Genomic DNA, 23,030 nt, shown 5'->3' with positions numbered 1-23,030 from the left:
CCTAACCTGCCATATAAGTGGGGACTACTGTATACAAGTGTTCAGGTGTATAAGTGCACAAATGTACAGGTGTGCAAGTATACAAATGTAATAAACATGCACATCAATGAAACTTAGAGTGACTACACTCTGAAGAAGAGGCGAGGATGTTGTTGTTGGTAGGTTGATCTGAACTGTGGTGTCATCACACTTCTGGTGAGGATGTTGTTGTTGGAAGGTTGGCCTGAACTGTGGTGTCATCACACTTCTGGTGAGGATGTTGTTGTTGGTAGGTTGATCTGAACTGTGGTGTCATGAGGATGAACTGTGTGTCATCACACTTCTGTTGGTAGGTTGATCTGAACTGTGGTGTCATCACACTTCTGGCGAGGATGTTGTTGTTGGTAGGTTGATCTGAACTGTGGTGTCATCACACTTCTGGTGAGGATGTTGTTGTTGGAAGGTTGATCTGAACTGTGGTGTCATCACACTTCTGGTGAGGATGTTGTTGTTGGAAGGTTGACCTGAACTGTGGTGTCATCACACTTCTGGTGAGGATGTTGTTGTTGGAAGGTTCACCTGAACTGTGGTGTCATCACACTTCTGGTGAGACAGTGACAGAATGAATGATGGTGAATGTGTTTCCTTTTTGTTGTGGTGAGTCTCCAATACCTTGATGAGAGATGGCTGGTGTGTTAAACAAAGAAAATAAAGGGGGGGAGGGACGGACACACAGAGGCAGAGAGGGAGGGAGGGGGGAGGGACATACACACACACAGGCAGAGAAGGGAGGGATACCCACAGGCATATGAGGGGGATGGCCACCCACAGGCAGAGAATGGGAAGGGACACACACAGGCACTGGAGAAGGGGGGTGGGACACCCACAGGCAGAGAGGGGGTGGGATATACACACAGGCAGTGGGGAGGGAGGGACACACATAGGCAGAGTGTTTTTTATTTGTCAATAATAAACACTTTGGCAAATTTACATGGTACTTTCTCACTGCCTTCAAGACCCAACAAACTGGTACTCAAATGGCCAATACATGACTTGAAGTCACTTACATTTACTTTAAATGTCCTAAACCTAACCAACAGGTATTCAACAAATGACACATGGTCATCCCACATATGAACAACTGCAATTATAACAGCTAGGTAATCTTTCATAAATATTTCTAAGACATCAATCTGCTTCAGTTTAACAATTAAACAATAATACATACAAGGTAGGTTTCCACAGAATTCCTTTTATAGTTTCCACTTGCTGCCTCAGGTTTGCACTCACTGCCTCAGGTTTCCACTCACCGCTTCTGGCTACCTTTTCTTGGCTATGACTCCCCAGACTCCAAAATCATATTCATCAACCTGTAAGAAACAAATGCCTTTAAAAATCTGAAAAACAAATTACTGGCAGCACCACATTCAAGACATTTAACACACTTAACCCCTTCAGGGTCCAAGGCCAAAATCTGAAGTGGTGCTCCAGTGTCCAAGAAATTTTGAAAAAAAAAAAATTATTTTTTTCTTACAGAATTAAAAAGCATATTTTTGTGAAGGTAATAAGACAAAAAAAAAAATTCTGATCAGTACTTACCGAGATACAGTGCCAAGAAGTTTGTCAAAAATGATGTGGTGGCGGCAACATCGACGAATTCCACATACGCGCATTACATTATTTAGCGTTTTTTTATAGTTTTTTCTTTTCTTTTCCAATTTTTTTCTATTCCTACTAACATTTGGGGTCTGAGAGACCAATACTGTATATAATGTATATATATAAACTCACTGTATTGAACACAATAACCGCACTAAAGTTATTATCATATTATTGTTTACCACTGTTGCTTATTACAATAAACATGCACAAATCTTATATAATACTAATGTTCTATCATATATTTACATATTTACAATCACTGGACATGGTTTTAGAACTGCTGGAGCTTGTGGAACTCCTAGAAACAAGGCACCATCCACAGAGGCACCTTACATTCCTCACACATAAACCGAGTGTCTTTGCGTCTTTGTTGCCGTTGTTTTGTTTGTGCACAGACGATGCATCTCTTCTGAGCAAATTTCTTCTGAGTTGAAGGAAGCTGTATTATGAAATGATCACTTTCCCTCCTCAAATGCTTGGGTATATCCTGAGTAATTCGAGGACCTTGTTGTATAGCAGGTGTTCTTACCTGGTACTTCATTATGAGTTGTCTGACAACAGACAAACAAAATTCACCATACGGTGGTCTGTTGCCAGTCTTTATTTGGTACATATTATATGCATTGAGCATTGAAATGTCCATGAGATGGAAGAAAAGTTTCATGTACCACTTGTAGCTCTTATGAACACAGTCAACAAAACCAATCTGCATGTCACATTTGTCAACCAAGCGCATGTTTTGTGTATAATCAATCACTGTCTCTGGTTTTCGAATACGTTCATTAGTCACTCGATCAACTTTGCCACTGTCTTGCATTTCATTACGGTGAATGGTTGTCAACAATGTGACATCTCGTTTGTCATGCCACCGTAATGCCATGATGTCATTGGCAGTAAACACCTGCATGTCATCACCACGAGCACCTGTGTTGAGCCTGGGCATATATTTACGATTAGAACGCACTGTGCCACACACATCTGTCTTGTTCACTCGCATGAAATCACTGAGTAATGGGCTTGTGTACCAGTTATCAGTATATAATGTATGCCCCTTACCAAGATAAGGTGCCATCATGTTTCTCACTACGTCACCTGAGATACCCAATAACATCTTGGTATCTTTCAATGTTTTACTTCCCATGTATACAACAATATCCAACACCAGGCCACTGTCACAATCACAGAGTACAAACAGTTTTATACCAAAGCGTTTCCTCTTGCTCGGTATATACTGCTTGAATGACAGTCTACCTTTGAACAAAATCAAAGACTCGTCAATTACAAGATTCTTGAATGGATAAAAGTATATGCTGAACTTTTGTTTGAGATACATGAAAACATTTCTAATCTTGTATAACCTGTCACCTCTGTCAGGCCTGGTTTTGTCAGAGAAGTGCAACATACGTAAGAGTAAGATAAACCTGTTCACTGGTATGATTTCACTGAAGACCGGGGTAGAAATTAGCCGATCTGTGGACTAGTATGCTTTTATATTATGCTTATAGACATGAGGCATAAGCATTATTGTTGCAAAAAAGCAAATACATTTCTGCAACAGTCGTCTCTTTCCACCTGTGTAGTCTTGACTGTGGTGATATGATCGTATTTGCCATGGTGTACTCAAAATACTTATTACTTTCCCTGACAATAGTTTCCATCAATGGCTGGTCAAAGAATAATTCAAAGAATTCCAGTTCATTGGCCATGGTTCCAAGGGGACAAGTAGGTAGAATTCCACTTTGAGAGTCATCAAAGTGGTGAGACTTGGGAACAAAATTGGGATTTTGCTGCCAATCCCACATACGGTTTGCTGGTTGTGCGGGTGGTTGTGGCTGTGGTGGGCTGGTGGCTGACGCTCCGCTTTGTCCTTGAACTGCCGAGTCAGCAGCGTGGGTCCCACCCTGGGCTGGTGAGTCACGCATGGCGGTGCCACTACCATCACCACTAACACCATCCACTGATGCCTGTGGTCTATCCATGCCAAGTGTAGCCACATCATCCTCACTATCACTACCTAAAACTGGTGTAGGGCCACGGGATGTACTCCGGGATGTACTCCGTCCCCTGGGCACAGCATAGGGTACACTACCCAAGTGCATGCGGCAGAGAACATACCGACGCTTCACTGGTGAATATGATTCCTCACTATCACTACTCGAATGATTGTCGAGCGCAATAAAATCACAATCCACGTCACTATCATCATCATTACTGAAGTCAGAGGCCTGGCCACGCGAAAATATTAGTTTTCTCTTGCGTTGAGGAACAACCGACCGTGAGTCACGAGTGCCCACACCAGAGGTAGAAGGTTGAGGATCGTCAGGGTTTTCTGCACTATTATCGATATCCTGGTCATTCTTTTCGGTCACTAACTGATCAAAGCCATAGAATTCGTCTTCATTTCCACTTCCATCAGTGTCAGAACTATCAGATAGGAAGAGGAGAGTCCCAATTTTCCGGGGAGTGAGAGCTGACTTGCGACATTTCATGGTGAACAAGGGTAACTGAGCCGGCATTCCCACAATGCTATGCGGGCGCCTAGATTTTTTGTTTATGGTGCACACCCACCACGCAGACCCGTTCTCTCACATGTAGGCCTATGAGCGCTTTCATGCTAAATTTGACGGCGCTAGAATTTTGGCGTAGATCTATGGTTTGGACACTCAACGTGAAGCCGTAGATCTACGGGACGGACCCTGAAAGGGTTAAAAGCCTCTTCAAATCTACAATCTTTGCAGGAACTTCTAATCAAGAGCAAATGGACAATTTTCAATAACAAAAACTTTGGCAAATTTACTTGCCACAACCTATGTCATGACCCAACAAAGTTATACTAAAATGGCCAACAGATAACTTCTAGTCATTTACATTTACTTTAAATGTCCTAAATATCTCCAAGCGATATTCAAAATGGGATACAAGTTCATCCCATGTATTACACACTAACTCCAGTTATAACAACCAGGTAAGCTTTAAAATCCTACAAGAGCCTCATGGATAAATATTACAAAGATAGAAATCTACAATACTACATACTTGTTAACTTTAAAGAGACCAACTTTACAAACAAAAAGGCACAGAAACAGAAACATCTGCTGCGACCCTGGAAAAGGAAGGCATGAACATGGACTTTCATATGATTTACGAGGCCCTGGTCAGAATTCCTCGTAAAACAAACTGTTAAGCCTTAGATAAACTCCTCCATGATAAGGTCAGCATAAGAGAAGAAGCTTGTGTTCTTGCACTGGGCTCAGAAATGCATCTACAATTTAATACAATGATGCTAAAACACAGCATGTTCCAAGAGAACCATCATCCCCCACACAACTATATAGACTAACCCTTTCAGGGTTTCGACCGTACTAGTATGGCTTATGTGCCAGGGTTTTTGACATACTAGTACGCCTAAATTCTAGCGCCCTCAAATCTAGTGAGAGAAAGCTGGTAGGCCTACATATGAAAGAATGGGTCTATGTGGTCAGTGTGCATGGTATAAAAAAATCCTGCAGCACACAGTGCATAATGAGAAAAGAAAAAAACTTTGACCGTATTTCTGGATTAAAACAGTGACTTTGCACTGTATTTTTGTATGGTACTTATTGTTGTATTCTAGTTTTCCTGGTCTCGCTTTATAGAATGGAAGACATATTACAGAAATTGAGATGATTTTGACTGGTTTTACAATGAAAAGTACCTTGAAATTGAACTCAAAGTAGCAGAAATATTCGATTTTTACCAAAGTTCAAAAGTAAACAAATCATGCTATGCGTCCAATACACGTCAACTGGTGAGTCTGATATTCTTTCACAAGTGCGCTGATATTATTTATACCATTTCTACACCAATGCAGTAGTCTGCGTAACAGTAAATCTTCTATTTTTTTGTGAGAATAAAAATTCAAAGTGGAAAGCAAAAGAATGTAAGAGGGGCATGGGGATGTGACTAATGAGCAGAGGAAATGTAATTTTAGTGCCAGGAATGTCATTCTTGTTTATTCTGGACCCTATTCGGAAATTGGCATCTTTTGAAATTTGTGTGAAATTGGCAAAATTGTTAAATTCTGACTACTGTATTGGATAGTTGAAATTGGTAAATGGGTGGTTTCTTGTACTCATTCAATAGAAAAAATGGAGTTCTAGTGAAATAATTATGATTTTTGTCAACAAGTACACTGGAATTGGCCGAAAATAGGGCTCAAAGTGGGCAAAATCGCCGATGCATAAACATCGTCAAGACTGCTAACTTCGCAAGAGCATAATTCCGTAAGTTTTCCATCAAATTTCATACTTTTGGTGTCATTATGATCGGGAAAAGATTCTCTATTTTTCGTAAGAATTTTTTTTTTTTTGAAATTTGGCCGACCCTGAGAACAAGTCTTCGAGAGGGCCTGTCGACCCTGAAAGGGCTAATACCCAGTGTAATCCTTGGTTTTAACAAAATTGTTAAGCAGTAAGGTCTATTATTCCTGAAGTTAGATGCTTCAATGGGACACATTTCTATTCCTTAAGGGAGATTTGACTATACAAACACATGCATACCTGGAGTTTACCTGGAGAGAGTTTCGGGGGTCAACGCCCCCGCGGCCCGGTCTGTGACCAGGCCTCCTGGTGGATCAGCGCCTGATCAACCAGGCTGTTGCTGCTGGCTGCACGCAAACCAACGTACGAGCCACAGCCCGGCTGATCAGGAACTGACTTTAGGTGCTTGTCCAGTGCCAGCTTGAAGACTGCCAGGGGTCTGTTGGTAATCCCCCTTATGTGTGCTGGGAGGCAGTTGAACAGTCTCGGGCCCCTGACACTTATTGTATGGTCTCTTAACGTGCTAGTGACACCCCTGCTTTTCATTGGGGGGATGGTGCATCGTCTGCCAAGTCTTTTGCTTTCGTAGTGAGTGATTTTCGTGTGCAAGTTCGGTACTAGTCCCTCTAGGATTTTCCAGGTGTATATAATCATGTATCTCTCCCTCCTGCGTTCCAGGGAATACAGGTTTAGAAACCTCAAGCGCTCCCAGTAATTGAGGTGTTTTATCTCCGTTATGCGCGCCGTGAAAGTTCTCTGTACATTTTCTAGGTCGGCAATTTCACCTGCCTTGAAAGGTGCTGTTAGAGTGCAGCAATATTCCAGCCTAGATAGAACAAGTGACCTGAAGAGTGTCATCATGGGCTTGGCCTCCCTAGTTTTGAAGGTTCTCATTATCCATCCTGTCATTTTTCTAGCAGATGCGATTGATACAATGTTATGGTCCTTGAAGGTGAGATCCTCCGACATAATCACTCCCAGGTCTTTGACGTTGGTGTTTCGCTCTATTTTGTGGCCAGAATTTGTTTTGTACTCTGATGAAGATTTAATTTCCTCATGTTTACCATATCTGAGTAATTGAAATTTCTCATCGTTGAACTTCATATTGTTTTCTGCAGCCCACTGAAAGATTTGGTTGATGTCCGCCTGGAGCCTTGCAGTGTCTGCAATGGAAGACACTGTCATGCAGATTCGGGTGTCATCTGTAAAGGAAGACACGGTGCTGTGGCTGACATCCTTGTCTATGTCGGATATGAGGATGAGGAACAAGATGGGAGCTAGTACTGTGCCTTGTGGAACAGAGCTTTTCACCGTAGCTGCCTCGGACTTTACTCTGTTGACGACTACTCTCTGTGTTCTGTTAGTGAGGAAATTATAGATCCATCGACCGACTTTTCCTGTTATTCCTTTAGCGCGCATTTTGTGCGCTATTACGCCATGGTCACATTTGTCGAAGGCTTTTGCAAAGTCTGTATACAGTGGACCCCCGGTTAACGATTTTAATCCGTGCAAGAGGGGTAATTGTTATGCGAAATAATCGCTATGTGAATGAATTTTCCCCATAAGAAATAATGGAAATCAAATTAATCCGTGCAAGACACCCAAAAGTATGAAAAAAAAAATTTTACCACATGAAATATACATTTTCCCACACACAAAGAGAAGGATACATGCACAATAGTAGAGTAGTACATGCACAGTATATATTGTGCATGTACTAGTCTACTAAATGAAGAATAAATGACACTTACCTTTATTGAAGATGCAGCAATGACTGATGAGACACTGTGTCCTGGGAGTGCCTTTTCCTCCTGAGTACTGTAGGTCCTGTTTGGCATTTTCTTCCAGAACAGGCCTTATCACACTGTGTATGCCACTACGATTCTTAAATCTCTCAAACCAACCTTTGCTGGCTTTAAATTCACCAATATGAGCACTAGTTCCAGGCATTTTTCCCTGTTCACCTGGGTGTTAGTCGACTTGTGTGGGTTGCATCCTGGGAGACAAGATTAAGGACCCCAATGGAAATAAGTTAGACAGTCTTCGATGACACTGACTTTTTTGGGTTATCCTGGGTGGCAAATCCTCTGGGGTTAATTGTTTCTTGGTATTCTCAATAAGCCACACCAACAACGGTGCTACAGCAGCAGCAGCAGCTGACAGTGCAGCAGCAGCAGCAGCTGACAGTGCAGCAGCAGCAGCAGCTGACAGTGCAGCAGCAGCAGCAGCTGTACCACCAATAGTAGCGATGGTTGATTGGGGTTTATTATACAACCTGGCCAGCTCGGAGACATGCACTCCACTTTCATACTTATCAATGATCTTTTTCTTCATCTCTATTGTAATTCTCACCCTTATTGCTGTAGGGTTGGCACTAGAAGCTTTCTTGGGGCCCATGGTCACTTATTTTCCAGAAAAAGCACCGAAAACACTGTAATAATACGAAATATTCCGATTGTATGCTTGGATGTTACCGCGGAGGCTGGCTGGTAAACAATGCCACCGGCGGAACATGTGAGCGCGTCTCGGACGAAAATCGGTAAGCGGGTTTTTAAGCGGTATGTGAGGCAAAATTTTTGCAATTAAAGTAAGCGGTATGCGAAATAATCGCTATGTGATGCCATCGTTATGCGGGGGTCCACTGTATATTACATCTGCATTCTTTTTGTCTTCTAGTGCATTTAGGACCTTGTCGTAGTGATCCAGTAGTTGAGACAGACAGGAGCGACCTGTTCTAAACCCATGTTGCCCTGGGTTGTGTAACTGATGGGTTTCTAGATGGGTGGTGATCTTGCTTCTTAGGACCCTTTCAAAGATTTTTATGATATGGGATGTTAGTGCTATTGGTCTGTAGTTCTTTGCTGTTGCTTTACTGCCCCCTTTGTGGAGTGGGGCTATGTCTGTTGTTTTTAGTAACTGAGGGACGACCCCCGTGTCCATGCTCCCTCTCCATAGGATGGAAAAGGCTCGTGATAGGGGCTTCTTGCAGTTCTTGATGAACACAGAGTTCCATGAGTCTGGCCCTGGGGCAGAGTGCATGGGCATGTCATTTATCGCCTGTTCGAAGTCATTTGGCGTCAGGATAACATCGGATAGGCTTGTGTTAATCAAATTTTGTGGCTCTCTCATAAAAAATTCATTTTGGTCTTCGACTCTCAGTCAGGTTAGCGGCTTGCTAAAAACCAAGTCATATTGGGACTTGAGTAGCTCACTCATTTCCTTGCTGTCATCTGTGTAGGACCCATCTTGTTTAAGTAGGGGCCCAATACTGGACGTTGTTCTCGATTTTGATTTGGCATAGGAGAAGAAATACTTTGGGTTTCTTTTGATTTCATTTATGGCTTTTAGTTCTTCCCGCGATTCCTGACTCCTAAAGGATTCTTTTAGCTTAAGTTCGATGCTTGCTATTTCTCTGACCAGTGTCTCCCTGCGCATTTCAGATATATTGACCTCTTTTAGCCACTCTGTTATTCTTTTCCGTCGCCTGTAAAGGGAGCGCCTGTCTCTTTCTATTTTACATCTACTCCTCCTTTTTCTTAGAGGAATAAGCCTTGTGCATACATCGAGTGCCACCGAGTTAATCTGTTCTAGGCATAAGTTTGGGTCTGTGTTGCTTAGTATATCTTCCCAGCTTATATCGGTTAGGACTTGGTTTACTTGGTCCCACTTTATGTTTTTGTTATTGAAGTTGAATTTGGTGAATGCTCCCTCGTGACTAGTCTCATTTTGTCGGTCTGGGGCTCCACGCATACATGTCTGAACCTCAATTATGTTGTGATCTGAGTATATTGTTTTTGATATGGTGACATTTCTTATCAGATCATCATTGTTAGTGAAGATGAGGTCTAGTGTATTCTCCAGTCTAGTAGGCTCTATTATTTGCTGGTTTAAATTGAATTTTGTGCAGAGATTTAAAAGCTCGTGTGAGTGTGAGTTTTCATCAGAGCTGCCTCCTGGTGTTATTACTGCAACAATATTATTTGCTATATTCCTCCATTTTAGGTGCCTTGCATACCATACAGTTCTTTCCTCTAGTTGCCTTTTGTAGGGGCAGCGACCTTCATGTGATCAGGTGAAGATTGCTGCGGTCATTTTATTGTCTTTTCATCATTGTTGGTTTTCAGGAAGGTTTTGTTTTCCAGTTCACAGGTCCATCAATGATCTATGATGATCTCTGCCCCTACAATGTTCCTGGGAAGAAAAAAAAACATGTTAAGAGACCACACACACAAAAAAAGAACCTCTGAAGAAGCCGGTTTAGGTTCTTTATAGTGTGGGTGACATAATCCACCAGCATTATAAGAAAATGATAACCATTAAATACATTTATTGCAACACAAATTGCAACCACATGACTTTGCAGATTTGCAATACTATACTGTAGGGAGGTTTGTAGAGATAATGCAGCTGAAATCTCAGGTTCAAACACTATGTTACTGAAGCAGAAGAATGCAACAACACTGCAAGTTTACAATGCAATACTGTCTATAGAGAAGATCATGCAAACCACATTAACACTTTAGCACAAGCACCCACCCCCTCCCTATATATAAAGAATACAAGAGTTGCATTTTTTGCCAGCTCACTTGCTTATATCAAGATAAACTAGGTAGAAATGAATGAGCTAATGACAGCAGCAATTACAGTGGAACCTCTGCTTACAAACGCCCCACCATGCGAACTTTTCAGGATACGAACAGTTATTTGGTCAATTTTTTACTTCTGGATATGAACGAAATTTCAGGATGCATTCTTCCCCCTCAAGGGAGGTTCCTTAACCCTTTGACTGTTTCGGTCGAATGTTTACGTCTTACGAGCCAATGTGTTTGATGTATATATACTCAAAAATTCTAGCGGCTTCAAATCAAGCAGGAGAAAGCTGGTAGGCCCATATGTGAGAGAATGGGTCTGTGTGGTCAATGTACACTATATAAAAAAAATCCTGCAGCACGCAGTGCATAATGAGGAAAAAAATTCTGTGTTTTTGGATTAAAACGCCGACTTTGAGGTGTACTTTCGTATAGTTTTTATGGTTATATTCTCGTTTTTGTAGTCACATTTGATAGAATGGAAAACATATTATAGAAATAGAGGTGATCTTGATTGGTTTTACTATGAAAAGGACCTTGAAATGGAGCTCAAAGTAGGGGTAATGTTTGATTTTTGCCGATGTTCAAGAGTATACAAATGACGTCATTGTCCAATAAATGTCCAAGTAGCCATTCTAATATGCAGTCATGAACGGGTTGACATTATTTATACAATTATTACAATATTGCAGTAGTCTGCATAACAGTAAATCTTCTATTTTTTGAGTAAAAATTCAAAATAGAAAGCAAGAGTATTATCAGAGGGGCCTGGAGACATGACTGATGAACAAAGAAAATGCTATTTTAGAGCCAGAAATGTCTGCATTGTTCATTCTGGACCCTATTTTGAAATTGGCATATTTTTTAATTTGCACGAAATTGGCCAAATTGCCAATTTCTGACCACTTTATTGGGTAGTTGAAATCAGTAAATGGGCAGTTTTTTGTACCCAATCAATAATACAAATGGAATTCTAAAGAAATAGTTATGAGTTTGGTCGACTGGAAGAATGGAATTAGCCGAAAATAGGGCTCAAAGTGGGTGAAATCGACGATTCGTAAATATCGCCGAGGTCGCTAACTTCCCGTGAGCATAATTCCGTAAATTTTCCATCAAATTTCGTACTTTTGGTGTCATTACCATCGGGAAAAGATTCTCTATCATTTCATAAGAATTTTTTTTTTTTTTTTCAAATATTTTGTGACACCAGGAGACACCTCAGGATTTGGGGTTAAATAAATAAATAAATAAAATATTTATTTCTTTGCTAAGGTTACAATTTATTTATTTATTTAGTAATTTGAGCATACATACAGAGGTACAAAATAATACAGGTAAGAGCAGCATGCCAAAGCCACTTTTATGCATAGCATTATCGGCTGGCTTAAAATTAACTTAAGATTAACTAAGCAATGATGTAATCAGTGATAAAACATTATTGTAAACAGATAACTATAGAGCACAAATGAGTATTACAAAGACAGGTCATATGGTTGCATGCATTGCTGTACATTCAGTCGAATGGAGTATTCTGTTAGGTAGTGTATTTAAAAAATAATAAAGTTAGATTGGGTTTCAGGTTTAACATTTATGTGATATAATTGTGAGAAACATTTAAGATACACGTATACAATTTATAAGGTTCAGTTATTCAGTATTTATTTGGTTTTGGGTGAGTAAGTGATCTTTGAGAAGAGACTTGAATTTATAAACAGGTAGTGTTTCTTTTATATTTACAGGTAATGAATTCCAGATTTTAGGGCCTTTTATGTGCATTGAGTTTTTGCATAGCGTGAGATGGACACGAGGAACATCAAAGAGTGATCTGTGCCTTGTGTTATGGTCATGTGTTCTGTTGAGGTTGGTAAGGAGATGTTTTTATTATCACACTGGCCGATTCCCACCAAGGCAGGGTGGCCTGAAAAAGAAAAACTTTCACCATCATTCACTCCATCACTGTCTTGCCAGAAGGTTGCTTTACACTACAGTTTTTAAACTGCAACATTAACACCCCTCCTTCAGAGTGCAGGCACTGTACTTCCCATCTCCAGGACTCAAGTCCGGCCTGCCGGTTTCCCTGAATCCCTTCATAAATGTTACTTTGCTCACACTCCAACAGCACGTCAAGTATTAAAAACCATTTGTCTCCATTCACTCCTATCAAACACGCTCACGCATGCCTGCTGGAAGTCCAAGCCCCTCGCACACAAAACCTCCTTTACCCCCTCCCTCCAACCCTTCCTAGGCCGACCCCTACCCCGCCTTCCTTCCACTACAGACTGATACACTCTTGAAGTCATTCTGTTTCGCTCCATTCTCTCCACATGTCCGAACCACCTCAACAACCCTTCCTCAGCCCTCTGGACAACAGTTTTGGTAATCCCGCACCTCCTCCTAACTTCCAAACTACGAATTCTCTGCATTATATTCACACCACACATTGCCCTCAGACATGACATCTCCACTGCCTCCAGCCTTCTCCTCGCTGCAACATTCATCACCCGCGCTTCACACCCATATAAGAGCGTTGGTAAAACTATACTCTCATACATTCCCCTCTTTGCCTCCAAGGACAAAGTTCTTTGTCTCCACAGACTCCTAAGTGCACCACTCACTCTTTTTCCCTCATCAATTCTATGATTCACCTCATCTTTCATAGACCCATCCGCTGACACGTCCACTCCCAAATATCTGAATACGTTCACCTCCTCCATACTCTCTCCCTCCAATCTGATATTCAATCTTTCATCACCTAATCTTTTTGTTATCCTCATAACCTTACTCTTTCCTGTATTCACCTTTAATTTTCTTCTTTTGCACACCCTACCAAATTCATCCACCAATCTCTGCAGCTTCTCTTCAGAATCTCCCAAGAGCACAGTGTCATCAGCAAAGAGCAGCTGTGCCAACTCCCACTTTGTGTGTGATTCTTTATCTTTTAACTCCACGCCTCTTGCCAAGACCCTCGCATTTACTTCTCTTACAACCCCATCTATAAATATATTAAACAACCACGGTGACATCACACATCCTTGTCTAAGGCCTACTTTTACTGGGAAAAAATTTCCCTCTTTCCTACATACTCTAACTTGAGCCTCACTATCCTCGTAAAAACTCTTCACTGCTTTCAGTAACCTACCTCCTACACCATACACTTGCAACATCTGCCACATTGCCCCCCTATCCACCCTGTCATACGCCTTTTCCAAATCCATAAATGCCACAAAGACCTCTTTAGCCTTATCTAAATACTGTTCACTTATATGTTTCACTGTAAACACCTGGTCCACACACCCCCTACCTTTCCTAAAGCCTCCTTGTTCATCTGCTATCCTATTCTCCGTCTTACTCTTAATTCTTTCAATTATAACTCTACCATACACTTTACCAGGTACACTCAACAGACTTATCCCCCTATAATTTTTGCACTCTCTTTTATCCCCTTTGCCTTTATACAAAGGAACTATGCATGCTCTCTGCCAATCCCTAGGTACCTTACCCTCTTCCATACATTTATGAAATAATTGCACCAACCACTCCAAAACTATATCCCCACCTGCTTTTAACATTTCTATCTTTATCCCATCAATCCCGGCTGCCTTACCCCCTTTCATTTTACCTACTGCCTCACGAACTTCCCCCACACTCACAACTGGCTCTTCCTCACTCCTACAAGATGTTATTCCTCCTTGCCCTATACACGAAATCACAGCTTCCCTATCTTCATCAACATTTAACAATTCCTCAAAATATTCCCTCCATCTTCCCAATACCTCTAACTCTCCATTTAATAACTCTCCTCTCCTATTTTTAACTGACAAATCCATTTGTTCTCTAGGCTTTCTTAACTTGTTAATCTCACTCCAAAACTTTTTCTTATTTTCAACAAAATTTGTTGATAACATCTCACCCACTCTCTCATTTGCTCTCTTTTTACTTTGCTTCACCACTCTCTTAACCTCTCTCTTTTTCTCCATATACTCTTCCCTCCTTGCATCACTTCTACTTTGTAAAAATTTCTCATATGCTAACTTTTTCTCCCTTACTACTCTCTTTACATCAGCATTCCACCAATCGCTCCTCTTCCCTCCCGCACCCACTTTCCTGTAACCACAAACTTCTGCTGAACACTCTAATACTACATTTTTAAACCTACCCCATACCTCTTCGACCCCATTGCCTATGCTCTCATTAGCCCATCTATCCTCCAATAGCTGTTTATATCTTACCCTAACTGCTTCCTCTTTTAGTTTATAAACCTTCACCTCTCTCTTCCCTGATGCTTCTATTCTCCTTGTATCCCATCTACCTTTTACTCTCAGTGTAGCTACAACTAGAAAGTGATCTGATATATCTGTGGCCCCTCTATAAACATGTACATCCTGAAGTCTACTCAACAGTCTTTTATCTACCAATACATAATCCAACAAACTACTGTCATTTCGCCCTACATCATATCTTGTATACTTATTTATCCTCTTTTTCTTAAAATATGTATTACCTATAACTAAACCCCTTTCTATACAAAGTTCAATCAAAGGGCTCCCATTATCATTTACACCTGCACCCCAAACTTACCTACCACACCCTCTCTAAAAGTTTCTCCTACTTTAGCATTCAGGTCCCCTACCACAATTACTCTCTCATTTGGTTCAAAGGCTCCTATACATTCACTTAACATCTCCCAAAATCTCTCTCTCTCCTCTGCATTCCTCTCTTCTCCAGGTGCATACACGCTTATTATGACCCACTTTTCGCATCCAACCTTTACTTTAATCCACATAATTCTTGAATTTACACATTCATATTCTCTTTTCTCCTTCCATAACTGATCCTTCAACATTACTGCTACCCCTTCCTTTGCTCTAACTCTCTCAGATACTCCAGATTTAATCCCATTTATTTCCCCCCACCGAAACTCCCCTACCCCCTTCAACTTTGTTTCGCTTAGGGCCAGGACATCCAACTTCTTTTCATTCATAACATCAGCAATCATCTGTTTCTTGTCATCCGCACTACATCCACGCACATTCAAGCATCCCAGTTTTATGAAGTTTTTCTTCTTCTCTTTTTTAGTAAATGTCTACAGGAGAAGGGGTTACTAGCCCATTGCTCCCGGCATTTTAGTCGCCTCATACGACACTCATGGCTTACGGAGGAAAGATTCTTTTCCACTTCCCCATGGACAATAGAAGAAATAAAGAAGAACAAGAGCTATTTAGAAAAAGGAGAAAAACCTAGATGTATGTATATATATATATGCATGTGCGTGTCTGTGAAGTGTGACCAAAGTGTAAGTAGGAGTAGCAAGATATCCCTGTTATCAGTGGTAATTTTTACCACTGAACCTATCATTGCTTAGTTAATTTTAAGTTAATTTTAAGCTGCCCATAATGTTCTACATACAAGGTGCTTTTGTACACCCAACTACTATAATTACTTGTACAACTATGTATCATGTCCAAATATATTATTATTAGTAGTAGTAGTACGTACATGGTGAAGGGCTCTTGATCTAGGGAATTGAATCTGTGCTTCAGTTCCTTAAACTAATAATAATAATAATAATAATAATAATAATAATAATAATAATAATAATAATAATAATAATAATAATAATAATAATAATAAAATAATTACAATAATAATAATACAATATAATAGTAATAATAATATGTTGTCATTTTTAGACATTTTTCGTAATTTTTTTCATATTTTGGTGCCAAATGTTTCAAAATACAAATTGGTAACCCTATGTGTGGCTGTAGCTACTGTGAGACCACGACTATCTCGGTGCCAACCAAGGTAACCCTATGTGTGGCTGTAGCTACTGTGAGACCACGACTATCTCGGTGCCAACCAAGGTAACCCTATGTGTGGCTGTAGCTACTGTGAGACCACGACTATCTCGGTGCCAACCAAGGTAACCCTATGGGTGGCTGTAGCTACTGTGAGACCACGACTATCTCGGTGCCAACCAAGGTAACCCTATGTGTGGCTGTAGCTACTGTGAGACCACGACTATCTCGGTGCCAACCAAGGTAACCCTATGTGTGGCTGTAGCTACTGTGAGACCACGGCTATCTTGGTGCCAACCAAGGTAACCCTATGAGTGGCTGTAGCTACTGTGAGACCACGGCTATCTTGGTGCCAACCAAGGTAACCCTATGAGTGGCTGTAGCTACTGTGAGACCACGACTATCTTGGTGCCAACCAAGGTAACCGTATGTGTGGCTGTAGGTACTGTGAGACCACGACTATCTTGGTGCCAACCAAGGTAACCCTATGAGTGGCTGTAGCTACTGTGAGACCATGGCTATCTCGGTGCCAACCAAGGTAACCCTATGTGTGGCTGTAGGTACTGTGAGACCACGACTATCTTGGTGCCAACCAAGGTAACCCTATGTGTGGCTGTAGCTACTGTGAGACCACGACTATCTCGGTGCCAACCAAGGTAACCCTATGTGTGGCTGTAGCTACTGTGAGACCATGACTATCTCGGTGCCAACCAAGGTAACCCTATGTGTGGCTGTAGCTACTGTGAGACCACGACTATATCGGTGCCAACCAAGGTAACCCTATGTGTGGCTGTAGCTACTGTGAGACCACGACTATCTCGGTGCCAACCAAGGTAACCCTATGGGTGGCTGTGGCTACTGCGAGACCATGGCTATGTCGGTGCCAACCAAGGTAACCCTATGTGTGGCTGTAGCTACTGCGAGACCACGACTATCTCGGTGCCAACCAAGGGTCATAAGGAAAAGAAGGTACATGTATGGTGCTCTGAGTGACTGCTGCAGACCCTTGAGATGCAAAATTTTGTGTTTAACCTAACAAATTTCTTACACAATGCCTCACCCGAAGAGACAGTATTCACATACAATCAGCAAGAAGTTTAGGAAGTGATTAGAAATTATGAAAAAGATGTAGAGAAATGAAGAAGACAGCAGCAGAGAGTGAGGCAGCAGCAGAGTGAGGCAGCAGCAGAGTGGGGCAGCAGCAGAGTGAGGCAGCAGCAGAGATTGAGGCAGCAGCAGAGATTGAGGCAGCAGCAGAGATTGAGGCAGCAGCAGAGATTGAGGCAGCAGCAGAGATTGAGGCAGCAGCAGAGTGAGGCAGCAGCAGAGAGTGAAGCAGCAGCAGAGTGAGGCAGCAGCAGAGAGTGAGACAGCAGCAGACAGTGAAGCAGCAGCAGAGTGAAGCAGCAGCAGAGTGAGGCAGCAGCAGAGAGTGAAGCAGCAGCAGAGTGAGGCAGCAGCAGAGATTGAGGCAGCAGCAGAGATTGAGGCAGCAGCAGAGTGAGGCAGCAGCAGAGTGAGGCAGCAGCAGAGAGTGAGGCAGCAGCAGAGTGAGGCAGCAGCAGAGTGAGGCAGCAGCAGAGTGAGGCAGCAGCAGAGTGAGGCAGCAGCAGAGATTGAGGCAGCAGCAGAGATTGAGGTAGCAGCAGAGTGAGGCAGCAGCAGAGAGTGAGGCAGCAGCAGCAGAGTGAGGCAGCAGCAGAGTGAGGCAGCAGCAGAGATTGAGGCAGCAGCAGAGATTGAGGTAGCAGCAGAGTGAGGCAGCAGCAGAGAGTGAGGCAGCAGCAGAGAGTGAGGCAGCAGCAGAGTGAGGCAGCAGCAGAGTGAGGCAGCAGCAGAGTGAGGCAGCAGCAGAGAGTGAAGCAGCAGCAGAGTGAGGCAGCAGAGTGAGGCAGCAGCAGAGAGTGAAGCAGCAGCAGAGTGAGGCAGCAGCAGAGAGTGAGGCAGCAGCAGAGAGTGAGGCAGCAGCAGAGTGAGGCAGCAGCAGAGTGAGGCAGCAGCAGAGTGAGGCAGCAGCAGAGAGTGAAGCAGCAGCAGAGAGTGAAGCAGCAGCAGAGTGAGGCAGCAGCAGAGAGTGAGGCAGCAGCAGAGAGTGAAGCAGCAGCAGAGTGAGGCAGCAGCAGAGTGAGGCAGCAGCAGAGAGTGAAGCAGCAGCAGAGTGAGGCAGCAGAGTGAGGCAGCAGCAGAGTGAGGCAGCAGCAGAGAGTGAAGCAGCAGCAGAGTGAGGCAGCAGCAGAGAGTGAAGCAGCAGCAGAGTGAAGCAGCAGCAGAGTGAGGCAGCAGCAGAGAGTGAGGCAGCAGCAGAGAGTGAGGCAGCAGCAGAGAGTGAAGCAGCAGCAGAGTGAGGCAGCAGCAGCAGAGTGAGGCAGCAGCAGAGTGAGGCAGCAGCAGAGTGAGGCAGCAGCAGAGTGAGGCAGCAGCAGAGTGAGGCAGCAGCAGAGTGAGGCAGCAGCAGAGAGTGAAGCAGCAGCAGAGTGAGGCAGTAGCAGAGAGTGAGCCAGCTGAAAGCCACCACCACCACTGGCTGCCACCACCACCGTGGCCACAGTGATCACGTCTTCACCTATATATACATCTGTCTTGACCACACCTGTGGTTACACATGTAACAACCTCACCACTAATCACAGATAAACACAAGCTAGGTGTGGGGTTATGGACTGGGAAGATACTAGAGTGGGAGAGTAAATGGTGGATGCTTTCTGCCACCGCCAGCACTTGCCACATTATGGCCTATTTTATTAATTCTAGAGTATATATCATGTTTCTATGTTGTTAATATTGTTTATTATGTCATATTAGATGAATTGTGATAAATAAATAAGCCAAAGTATCATACTAAAGTACTATTTTGTCATGCCTCCTGACAGCAGGAATTCCCATGAACGAATTAATAGCATTTCAATTAATTTAAATGAGGAAAATTAATCCAGCATATGAACAAGTCAGGATACGAACGAGGTCACTGAATGAATTAAATTCGTAAGTAAGGTTCCATTGTATATGGACAATATTTACAGATACAAAAAACAAATCATTTAACAGCAAGACACACTTGGAACCACCTTCGACCAGACTTGTTGCTTCACAAGGGTCCCACACACCGTCACAACTCTGGTGGGCTTCCTTCTCATTGGCTTTGTTCAGACAAAGAGCTGTCATTTATGTCCTTGTAGTATGACCAAAGGACAGACACTCCATCATGCCCCTTAACATAAATATCTTCTGCTAACCCAGAAAAGGAAGGCATGAGCAGGGACTTTTCACTAGATTTATGAGGCCATGTCCAGAATTCCTCATAAAATAAATTGTCTAGGTTTGGATAAAATTCGTCCAAGGTAAGGTCAACATAGAACATGTTTCTGTTCCTACAATGGGCTCAGAACTGCATCTACAATTGAAAGCATTGATGCTAAAAACAGCATCTTTCATGAGAACCATTATCCCCTAGACAACTACATACACTTAAATAACCAGTGTAATTTTTGTTTTTCACAAAATCATCAACCATCTGCTGCAGCCTGGTCCATAAGCATTTTCTGTAATATGGCTGGTGTCCCTGTTTATTGTAATATGTACAGTAATAAGGTTAAAAAGCCCCCTGCCCACTTGGCATAGGCTGGGGCCCTTGTCCCTGGGGAACTGGGCTCTTCCTACATGTTCCCTGTATTCCTGGACCTGTGACAGCTGACTTAAAACTTTCCTGGGCATGTACTGGAGAATTAAGGTTATTAAAACTCTGGTGGTTATGAGGCTGAAAAATGCGGCTTAAACTTCTGAAATTTCTTAATCCTACTGGTGGGTGGAGAAAACTTACCATTACATGCATTAATAAGTTCTGGGTGGTAACTACTATCAAGTTTTTGGTTAGCTAAAAATCTATCACCCAGCTGTAAAGCATGATTAAAATCATCAAGATCCTTCTCCTCAAGATATACCTTAAGATCAGTAGGAACATTTCTCAAAAGATCCTCTAACAAAATTAGGGAAAGTACACCCTCATAATTGTCTACCACACCTTTTGAGCGACACCCCGTGTTTATAAGCAACAACTTCTAACCATATTCCACCAAAAACTGACCTGCCTGAAACTTTAGTCCACTAAACTTGTGCTGATACCTTTCTGGCAACATCTGATAAGCAAGTAAAACTACCTCCATCAGTTTATTATAATCAGAAAAGTCCCATTCCTCTAGAGAACTAACTGCTTGTAACCCTTTACCAATTAACTGGGTTCGTACTAATGTCACCCATTTCTTGTCCGGCCAATCTTGGGATCTGACCATCCTTTCAAACAACAGGAAAAACTGGTCTGCATCTTTAGGAAATTTGGCACAAATTTTATGACTCTGTCCAAATTAAATGCCTCTACTCTATTTATTGTGGCTTGTTGAGAAGCAAACTGCCTCTCCTTGTTACTTTCTTGAGCCCTAAACATTTCTAACTCTTTTTGTTCCTGGAACTTTGTACGTTCAATCCTTAACCACTCTTTTTCTTCCCCAATTATGACTAATTTCAACCTTATAATTTCTGCTTACCCTGCATACGTACTACAATATAATATTTAACCCTTAAACTGTCCAAACTTAGATCTATGTTCGCTCGTGTAGCACTCCGAACGTAGATCTACGTTTGATTTTACTTGTCTCCAGCTGACATAAATAGACATACAAAATGGGGTATGTATATGCAACAAAATAATGTAATCTTGAACGTCTAATCTGTCTGCACTGAAATTCTTTTACAGTTTTAATGAACAATAACTTCAATATTTACCCAGTCAGTTGTTATGTAGAGGAGCCTAGAATGTGTGTAAACCACACCAGTTGCTGGCATAAATTCTTTTATTGGCTTTCTCACAGTAATCTAGGAAGTGTCTTGCAATGGCCATCTTGTTTCTCACTTCAGGAGGAGAATTGTGTACATGCAGAAAAAAACATATGCCAAACTTTAAACTCAATTTAGCATCACTATCTTTTGGAATTAACTTTGCAAAATATAATTATACTGTACTTAAGTCAGAAGCTGACAAGCATTTAACGCTGAACTGGCCTGCTCTACTTTTGTCTTATGCATACCAAACAATAAATGTTAAGAAATCAATGTTACTCATTGAGTTCCATGAAAAAATTTACTAACATAATAAATCATTTCTTTGCAAAGTCATAACATATTTCTGATCAATGTGTGGTTAATGTTATTACACTGAAGCACCATATAGTACAGGCAGGCCCCACTTTACAGCACTTTGCTTTATGACATTTCATAAATGCAGCAGTTTTCAATTATACTAATTCTTTATTTATTCAGATTTCATACAATAAATATATTTACCACTCATTATAAGCTAAGGACAAAAAGTATTTTAAGGTAAGTATTGTGTGTACTGTACAGCCTCTCCTCACTTAACAACAGAGTTCCGTTCCTGAGACCACGTTGTTAAACAAATTCGTCGCTAAGTGAGGATCATACTATAATAGTAGTGAGTTTGTGTCAACCATCTTTGCACCATTTATAACATATCTGGTATATTTTTAACTGTTTATACAATAATGTACTGTTATTGAAATAAAAGAATAAGAGGAAATCAGCTCTAATATACATTATTTAGGTATCCACACTGGTCAGATAGCCCATCATAAGTCCGAGGCATTAGTAAACGAGTATGTTGCTAAGTGAGGAGAGAATGTATATGTTTTTTTTTAGACCTAGCTGTATTGTTCACTTAATATATGATATTGTAAACATGTTATCAGGCTTTTATATGCATTTGAAAGTGAAAACTGCTATGTTTCATTTTTCATCAAATTTGTTTTTAACATCATTACCCCGGAAGCTAACCTGCTGTTTAAGCAGGGCCGACCATTATATGGAACTGGGCTGTTTTTACATCATTACCCCGGAAGCTAACCTGCTAAGCGGAGCCCACCATTATATGGAACTGGGTTGTTTTAACATCATTACCCAGGAAGCTAACCTGCTGTTTAAGCAGGGCCCACCATTATATGGAACTGGGTTGTTTTAACATCATTACCCCGGAAACTAACCTGCTGTTTAAGCAGGGCCCACCATTATATGGAACTGGGTTGTTTTAACATCATTACCCCGGAAACTAACCTGCTGTTTAAGCAGGGCCCACCATTATATGGAACTGGGTTGTTTTAACATCATTACCCCAGAAACTAACCTGCTGTTTAAGCAGGGCCGACCATTATATGGAACTGGGCTGTTTTAACATCATTACCCCGGAAGCTAACCTGCTGTTTAAGCAGGGCCGACCATTATATGGAACTGGGCTGTTTTAACATCATTACCCCGGAAGCTAACCTGCTGTTTAAGCAGGGCCCACCATTATATGGAACTGGGTTGTTTTCATTATATACTGTATAGTTAGAATAACAGTTATTACATTAAGATATAAAAGTTTTACACAATAACAAATGCAAAATAGCCAAGCAAGCTGTATGTATTGAGAAATGTATAATATCATTCATGGGAATGTGTAAGGCATGACATAATTGTTTATGTTGATTACTGTAGAAAAGTAGCATTTTGTGGGTGTGAACAGCAGTTTCCAGTAAGTACCATAATTATAAAAAATTGAAAGAGGTGGCCACCCCTATCAACACCATAATGGTTTCACATTAATAATTTAAAAGAAAGCAAGAGTGCACTGTATATTTGTTCTTTTATATTTTGTATAAA

The 23,030-nt window shown here is 41.6% G+C and overlaps 1 protein-coding gene across 10 annotated transcripts in view; it reads right to left on the bottom strand.

Moving 5' to 3' along the window:
* LOC128691458 (FH1/FH2 domain-containing protein 1-like) overlaps window positions 1-22,980 on the bottom strand; it is a 57,756-nt gene extending 34,776 nt beyond the window's left edge. For 2 of the 10 annotated variants that reach the window (XR_011394306.1, XR_011394308.1), the window contains exons 1-3: window positions 21,102-21,262; window positions 9,955-10,130; window positions 1,208-1,349 (exon numbers count right to left, since the gene is read on the bottom strand). Coding sequence is in view for 4 of the 10 variants with exons in the window: in XM_070102652.1 (XP_069958753.1) it covers window positions 3,141-4,157 (1,017 nt within the window). In the remaining 6 variants the exon portion in view is untranslated. Of the gene's footprint in view, window positions 1-126; window positions 270-1,207; window positions 1,350-3,133; window positions 6,180-9,954; window positions 10,131-21,101 lie in introns of those variants that run through there. The other 8 variants (XR_011394310.1, XR_011394309.1, XM_070102652.1 and 5 more) reach the window with 8 other exon arrangements.
* Between the last annotated feature and the right edge of the window lie 50 nt (window positions 22,981-23,030).

Source organism: Cherax quadricarinatus, chromosome 83 (assembly GCF_038502225.1).
Source record: "Cherax quadricarinatus isolate ZL_2023a chromosome 83, ASM3850222v1, whole genome shotgun sequence".
NCBI classification, from domain to species: Eukaryota; Metazoa; Arthropoda; class Malacostraca; order Decapoda; family Parastacidae; genus Cherax; species Cherax quadricarinatus.
Note: the sequence above shows the minus strand (reverse complement) of the source record. Positions and strands in the feature narration are given on the sequence as shown.